The following is an 8,659-nucleotide window of genomic DNA, read 5'->3' as shown; positions in this document are numbered from 1 at the left end:
ACTCTCTCAAATACGAAACAAATTTCATATCAAATGATCAAAAATTCCTAACAAATTTGTATTGTGGTTCAAGTAGCGTTTCGTTACAAACGCATAAGTTCATAAATCAATAAGAGAGATCGTGGAACTGTGATAAAGAAAAAAAGAGAAGAACGACGCATTCTGCGCGTGCAGTCGGATCGATAGTAGTCTACCAACGTTTGATGGACTTATCAAGGAGCATTTATTTTTTAGGATACGTCACGTTATGTACATGCGGCTCTACAACCTTCGCTTCGAAAGAGCAGGTCACTTCGCTTCCTTTCAACATTTTTATTTAGTAAACATCGTAATATCATAGTATGTACAATAATATACCTATCTATTCTAACGATATCACTGCGATTACTGATTTCTTCTGTGTTCATTTCATTGTTTTCTTTCTTCTTCTTATCTCTTACGCTTGCGCTTAGCAAAATCGTCGATTAGAATCTACGGCCCGTCGAGTTCCAGTCCGTCGCATTGTCGTCGGAGCGCACTTTCGTTAACGATTAATTCACGTTCTAGTTAACGATTAGTTTCCCTCTCGGCGCCTATCATTCGTCGCGATATTTCGCGCATATCGGGCGCGCATCGTTTCGCGCTTGTGCTCGCGGTAAAATGTGCAGCGCGCAAATTGGACGCAGCGTCGCGATGCGGACGAGTCGAGAGAGGCGAGAGCGACGCACTTTATCGCTGAAATCTCCCAATTTTCTTCCGTGAAATCGCTTCCCATAATTTCGCAAATTCGAGTGTCGAATCTTCCTTCCGAGTGTCTCTCACAGATCGCGTGTACGTATGTACAAGTGGGTGTAATCGCAGTCTGGAGTGCCGCGGTAACGTTAAAACTCGCGAAAACATCCGCGGTATTTATACGGGAAAGCAATCGTGAGCGTCTATATCGAGGGAAGACAGGTGGTGCGACCGTGGAAAGTGAAGATGCAGGAAGGAAAACGATCGCGCGTCGGACTGCGCGCGAAGTTTCCTACCAAGTTAGGAGATCAGGACGAGAGGACGTGGGAGACGGTTCGCGGACAACCACGGACTTCGAATTGGATTCCGTTCGCGCCTGGAATTCAATTCTCAACTCGGCCGACCACGTGGAATGAACAAAATCCGAATTCGTTTCATCTTTCCGAGTTCGGAGCAACGTGCCGCGTTTACCTCATTTTGCGGTCCACGGATCTAGGAATTTGGGACATGTCCGATTCTATTTTGTACGGGGCCGTCCTCGAATCATCGGATGTTCCTTTCATCGCAGATTTTTAGCTGATTCGGAATTGATTTATCCCCGACGAAAACAACCTCGCGCGTCCTCGCACGGATAAGAACTATTTACGAATTTCGTTTTCGGAGAAGAAAACCGTCGGAGTCTCCTTCCCCGATCGATTCCGATCGAATTTACAATCTTTAATTGGAAGCTTAGTTAGAAATGTGTGTACGCCAAAGTATGCAACATTTCGACACGTAACGAGCTTCTTCGACATTTGTCGTCGAGGAAAAATCGCCTCTCTAAACTCATCGGAAAAGGGTATCCTCTAATTATCTGCTCGATTATAAAAAGAAATCGACATGTATCACCGTCGCACGATTGTTCCGCGATGCCTGTTGACGGACGGTCCGAAGCTGAAGTTTCATCCGTTTTCATTTATACAACAGACCTCGCGCGAAGCCACGCGATGCCTGGTACGATATTTGATCACGGCACTCGGTTGGCGTGATTTCGCTCGCGTGTGCACGCGGCGCGTAATAAAACGAGCCTTTCAACCGATAATTCGTATTATTAGGAAGTAATATTCCGCGAGGGGTTGCAGAGAGGGACGAGCGATCCGAGTTTGGCGCGGTTGCTGTTGCCAGGCTTTCGCCCGGATCGGACAATAATTGCGCCCGCGTTGCATTTGGAAGATGATGAATGCCGCGTAATGGCCCGCGCGAAATCGCATTTGATTTTGGATTTGCCCCGGATGCACGACCCGGCTAATCGTTATGCGCCAATAAAGGAAGGCAATTTGTTCTAAGTTACGTTAGGTATCAACCGAATCGCAATTGCGACTAAGGGAGGTATCCAAGAGAAATTTCAACAGAGTGTAAAATTTCATGATTTTTTTCTTACGATAAACATGGCATTTTTGTGCACTGCAATTCATTTATACAAGTAGCCTTATGTTAATTTATAATATCTCGTAACATTGAAATATAAAAACAAGAGATTAGAAATAGGGTGAAATAATAATATTTTCTATAAGCTGATTAATCACAGCCAAATTTTTCTTGCTTACCTCTAATTTGTATCATATAATTTACCGACTTAAGATGACGAACACAGAGATTGAGTTAATATATAAAAAAAATATTATTTATACTTATTAAAATGAGGAACGCGAGAAAATGCATATTCTGCGTACTTTGAGAAAACGTATGATAACCGTATTCGTGTATGTGTATGAATAAAGAGATGTTAAGGTAATAACTAAAACATAATATATCTCCTGTGCATGTGGCGCGTCAATTATTTTAACTAGCACGCGTCAGGTGGAATAATTAGTTTTCTAATGAAATGTATTTTCGGACGAGTATCTATTTGCAAAGAGACATCGGTTTAACTAGCGTTATTGATGATACAGGCAATAGAACAATGAATTGCAATAGGATCTGCGTAACATGGCATCGAGTTGCACAAACGAGGATAAACTATATCTATCGTATTCCGATTCGCGTAAATGCAACTCGAAATGAGAGAAATAGCACGTTTGTTTTTATTTTCGCATTATCCACAGAATGGCTTCGTTAACGTATATCAAAAGGAAGCCGATATCGCCTAATGAAGTTCCATGAAAGCGTGAAATTAAATGAAATGCAAAATTTCCTTATGTGTTCATTTGCATTTCGATATGTACGTGTATGTGTATATATGTTGATTGCTAGCGACTCGGACTTTACATCAAGAAGAAATTTCATCGAATTCTGTTAGTAACAGATATTTGCGAGTCCTGTATTTAACCGGAATAACTGGGTCCATCGATACGTTTCCCAAACATCCGCTCGGCAGCTGGAAAATCGATGCGGCACGCATTGCGGAGTCGGTCCCGCGACTCGACGGCGCGCTTCCTATCTCTTACACCTAGTTTCCGCCGAAAAGGAAGAAAAATGCGGGCGAACTTTTGTTTCGGCTCGGGCACCCGTCCCCGCCCGCGCAATTATTTTTCTCCCGACTTCTCATTGTCTTCAAGAGCGGTATATTCCACCGCCGAACCGCACGCGTAAGCGTGACTCTAGCGAGCTCGTCCCTCGAGAGAACTTCCGAAATATTATCTTTCTTGCCGGCGCTCTCTCGACATCGCGTGCCCTTTCCACACCCGCGCAGTGAGGTAACAACGGGTCCTGATTTGAGATTTCTCCACGAGACTCTTTCCCGCACACTTTTACTTATCCTTCCTCCTTTTGCGGAACACAACACAGTCTAGGTTTCAGGCGGAAAAATAAAATATCCAAAAGAAGCATGTCAATAATTCGGAATATACAGCTTGTGTGAAATTTCCTACGTTCCTCAATCGCCACGAATGAAAGAAAAGATATTGGAAAATTCAACAAATTTTTGGACTCGCGAAATTAGAAGAGGCAGGATTAAAAATAGGCGCAAGATCCTCAAATATGAGACTCTTCTTTTTCAAGAAGTGTCGCGGAATAACGGCGGCATTATTGTGTTTCTTCGTCGCCTCCTCGACTCATCGTGTTACAAATCGCTTCTGACGAACGACCGTCCGTGTCGCCGCAAGGAATCCTTGCTAGACGGGACAGACATCCACTTCGTCATTCTATCGGGACTTGCGTAGGAGCGCGAAGATACGAGCGACTTCGTTTACGTCGAGCGCCGATGGCCCAAGCGATACTTTCGATACTAACCAATCGCACTGGCGGACGAACCGCAATTTCTCTCATCGACTTCCCGCAGCCAGTCTTGCAAGCTCGACGATATTTGCGGATTCCGCAAAACCAAATTTGTATCGGTGAACAAATGGAAACGATATATTCAATCCATACGCCAATGTTTTTAAATCTCTACCTCCGATAAAAAGTTGCTCAATGCTCCGTTGGTCCGAAAATAAACCAAATATCATGAGATTGTATCTTCGCCGAATATCCACATAAGAGATTCAAAAGCTAAAATGCTCGAGCGCTCATTCCGAAACGGGCAATATCTGTGACGATGTTACGAAGAAAGGCCACGTATCGAAAGTTAATTCTTATCAAACGAACGAATAACAATGATTGTTGCGGGAGAAAAGTTTCCGCTGAAGAAGCGAAACGAAGCCTCCTGCGCGCGAGCGCTCCTCTCTCAGCCGGAGAAGTCAATCGTCGTTCGCCAGTGCTATCCGGCAGGATGTCACATCGAAACACACACAAATAGAAAGTGAAAATCGTCCCCCCTCTCTCTTCCTCTCTCGAGCGCGCGCGTTCGCGTAAGTGCGATCGGAGCGTGATTTCCTCGACCGGGGAAATCCGCGGATCTCACGGACACAGTTCGTGGTAGAGCGAAGGGAGAGGATCGGCTCGCGCCGAAGTTTCCGTGCGGCGCGCAAGGCGTGTGAGTGAGTGTGATGTCGTACGGAGTTATATAATACAGACACTATATACAATTCGCGTTGATACGGCGATGCTAATGCCGGTGGCGTTGCGGACGCTTATTAAATGCCGAACAGTCCGGCGCATTCGTCGAATTGTTAATTAGGAGCGCCATTACGCTTAATCCGTATGTAGCCGCATGCCTCCTTGAGGCACGTGTCCGAGGCATCGATGTGTTTGCACACGTGCGGTATCATCACAGATTCATCAGGTTTAACGTCTATCCGCGACGAGCGCGACGTTAACACACGTGTGTCGCGCGCACACGAAACACTTCCTTCCATCCAGGGTCCGTCTTTCAGCCTCTCGGTCTCTGCGCCCCGCTCATCCGTCGAGAGAATACACTGCCCCGATCCTTCCGATTATGCCGCCGCGATCGTTCGAGCGATGATGATGTCCGGACAAACGATGACGGGAGTGCTCGACGTTTGATCAATTACTTCGGCCTTCTGCCGACTAAATGATACATTCAGAGAAACCATGCCGATACCATCTTATCGATACGCGCCCTGATACCGTACTGATATCTGGAATTCTATGATTCTCTCTCTCTCTCTCTCTATCTTCTCTGCACCAATATGTATTCGCGAATTTAATTGGAGCAACGATTTATCCGGCGTAAGTCAGTCAAATAAATGTGTGACTTTTTCACAATTTTAAATTTTCTCGGTTTCAAACGTTATTTAATAGAACAATTTCGCCTATAAAGGATGATATATTATTGCGCAGCAGTTAACATCGCGGATCTGACACAATCTAGGGAAAATATTTTTTACATACGCATTCGTAGATATATAAGTAAACATGATGCAGCAATCATCGCGATTATTGAATATATAAAAACAATCGGGCGCAACCGATCGTAAAATTAACGCAAACATATATTGGGGAATTATTCACGTTATGCATATTTTCCTTGGGGCTAACCGACATTCTATTCGCTGTGTCGAAATTTAAAGCGACCTCCCCCCTCCCCAACGGTATTGTTTTCATTGATAAAATGCTTATTTATGCACAGTTCGCAATAATCGCCGGCGATTATTGTATTAAATTTCCACGCACAGTAGATTCAATTATTCAATCGTTTCACTCTCGTTTATTTGCAACCGTAAGATTAACTTTTATGTGCACGTATGCCGCGTTTAGTGCTATTTATTCTCGCTAATTGCATTTCCCGCTGGTACCTCACATGGTCACATGACGCATCAATGAACGCTCAATTATTCCTAATTATTTTTTGTGTGTTGTCGAGAAGCAATTGTGATAATTTGTTATTGACCGTACATTGTCGCACGTGCGCGTATGCTGATTTGTTTCCATAAATATATGTACCTCTTGAGATCTTTTCGCAATCTATCTTCTTTATACATAATATAATATAATATGTATATTATATACTTTTTCATTTCATTCTCATAATATATTTTTGTCAACTTTTTCCGTATTCACCGATAAAATCGTATCGCGTTTATTTAATCACAAGGGAAATAACAGCAATTAATCTCCTCATTAACATTTCATAACTTCTACATATTTCAAATCTCGATTGTTAATGACGATTCATTTTAACAGCTCCAACACGGAAATCGAACGTTGAATATCAAATATGTCTCCATGATTTGTCTTTATGCTATTGAACGTTGTGCCAACCAATGCGCTGATCACGGATGATAGAAAATTAGGACGTAATCGAAGTGCGTGACGCACACAATGGGGCTACTTTAACCGACTTAATGCGGATTGCATTCAGCCATTGATTCCTCGTCGCAAATCGCCTCGAACTAGCACATATCTGTGCGCGTTCTTCACAATACATGAATTGATCCGCCCAGCCTTAATATTTGTATTAGCAATCGTGCTTCGTATCACAGATATTTCATTACATTTGTTTGCATCGAAAATTTCCCGTTACTTACTCGACGTACGTTTGAAACGTATTTGATATATCACACTGATGATTCTAATTAATTCCAACTGATTAGCTTAACGTTATCTGATACAGGTTCGATCGATGATTGATACTGTTTGCAGAGTGGCTCAGTATTTGCGATGCGAATGTCAATATAAAATCGATATTTCCTTCAATGCTTGCATTTCATTGTACACACGTTAGAACACACATTCTAGAATTGATATAAAGTTAGCACCCTACTTCGGCTCTTCCCGTCGCCAAAGAAAATATATCCTTGCTGAGATTGATCGCACAAAGACCGAGATTTGAATATCCAGCGGATTTGCAAACACAATGAAACTAATCGTAGTGAGCGTGACACGCCCTCGGCAGAGCGCAATAAAATCGCGAGAAGAGTCACCGAGATTAGGAACGGCGTTGGAGAGTGCGCGGGTGTACAGCCGATTATCGAGCGGCAATTTTATGAAATACGGAAAATTGCCGGATCGAGCACTCGAGTCACGTTTTATTTTCCATTGGATCCCATCCACGTAGCTTGCATTTCCAAGATTCGACCGCTCGTAAAACCGTACCGTAAGGCAATCGCTCCTCGCCTTTACGCTTCTCGTAAATCGGTTTCTCTCGATGCGGATTACCTGGATTATCGAGGGGCTCGACCTCGGCAGCGACCGCCACGGTGGCGGATTCTTCTCCGCTCGTGCGTCTGCCTTCGCCCACCGGATCCACCGCGAAGCACCCTCGGCGCTTCCGGCATTAGCATCGACATTTGCTTAACTAAATGCCTTTTCATCGAGACCGCGCGTTCACATCGGTAGCACGCACGATTCCATCCGTAATGCGCGCGACGAAGATTCACGCGTTCTTCCACGCTCTTCATTTTGATTTCTGTCACACGTCGGCGCGGGCTCGATAACTCATGACGTACGAGCTGACGTAGAAAACGGTTGCGCGATAAGCTCGACGATAACTCGAGTATTATCGTCCTTTCGTGTGTTAAAAAAGGGGGGACAGGTTCGTGAGTTTCCCTTACATTTGCGAGGAATGTTCGGCGACGCGAGAATGAAGGAGAATCTGAAGATTTGCACAAGTGTAGAGCGTGTTAATAGTGAAGCAAGAAATAGTTCCAAGGGGCGAACGCATGTTTTAAAAGGGAAAAGAAAATAACTGTTCGCTCATCGTGAAGGGAAGCTTCAAGATGCAACTTTTCAATCTTCGTGTCGCCCAACATTCCTCGGCAGAGTTTCGCTGTGTGATACCTCCCACACACGACCCGATACATCCCTAATAACTGGTAATTCGTAATGCTTTTGTAAGAAGTAGTAATGAATTAATTGAAAGCTACCGCGTTGTCAAGTAGAATCGCTATTTTCCCGTAATTGGCAGTTTTCCGCTCTTACAAAAACATCACGGATTGTCGGAGGGGAGGGGACAATGCACCAGCCAAAGTCCTTCCTCCCCGATCACTTTTGAAGAGTTTGTTTGCACTCTGTGCAAACCGTGGTTGCCGCCTCGCAGTTGTCATGTATCCGGTGAAATGGTTCGATTGCATTCGCGTGGACGCAAGAGAAACGTACCGCGACGGATGTGAACTCTGGCCGTTGGCGCTGTTTTCGATTACACCGAAGATATGTACAAAATGATCAGGGACACCAAAAGACAGCTCGAGGACAGTATCGGCCCCGCGGTCCCGGTCTGCATCGCTTCCGGTCGCTCGCCTGCAACACAAAGACACATATTTGGACAATGGTTTCTCTAAGTTCGATCCCGACATCTTTCTTCGCTGATCCGCGTACAAAAGCGAACGTTATAAGGTAAAATATTTCTCTAGTCTCTCTCGCAGTTGTCTCTCTTTCGTCGTGACGTATCGGTGGTCGCGCTGCTCCTCCGGCTAAAACTGGCTATACATTTTTATTACGTCACTCTTACTTCTGCCGGTAGCGAACCCATTATTACAAGAAGTTCCTCGAGCTGGTTTACGCCGGGAATAAATAAACCATCCATCAATCTATCACGTCTCATTCAGCGAATATAATCTACTTCAAGCGAGCTGGGAGAAAGGGGAAGAACAAAAGAAGAAGAAAGAAGAAGAAAAAAGAAGAAAGTCGA

The 8,659-nt window shown here is 44.3% G+C and overlaps 1 protein-coding gene across 3 annotated transcripts in view; it reads right to left on the bottom strand.

Moving 5' to 3' along the window:
* Positions 1-297: 297 nt before the first annotated feature.
* LOC106740974 (cell adhesion molecule 2-like) overlaps positions 298-8,659 on the bottom strand; it is a 48,542-nt gene continuing 40,180 nt past the window's right edge. For all 3 annotated transcript variants that reach the window (XM_014612509.1, XM_014612508.1, XM_014612507.1), the window contains one exon: positions 298-8,268. In XM_014612509.1, coding sequence (XP_014467995.1) covers positions 8,168-8,268 — 101 coding nt within the window. In that variant the 3' untranslated portion in view covers positions 298-8,167. The remainder of the gene's footprint in view (positions 8,269-8,659) is intronic.

The sequence above is a fragment of the Dinoponera quadriceps genome, unplaced genomic scaffold (assembly GCF_001313825.1).
Source record: "Dinoponera quadriceps isolate SergipeBrazil2010 unplaced genomic scaffold, ASM131382v1 scaffold397, whole genome shotgun sequence".
NCBI lineage: Eukaryota > Metazoa > Arthropoda > Insecta > Hymenoptera > Formicidae > Dinoponera > Dinoponera quadriceps.
This window is presented reverse-complemented; position numbering and strand designations above follow the sequence as displayed.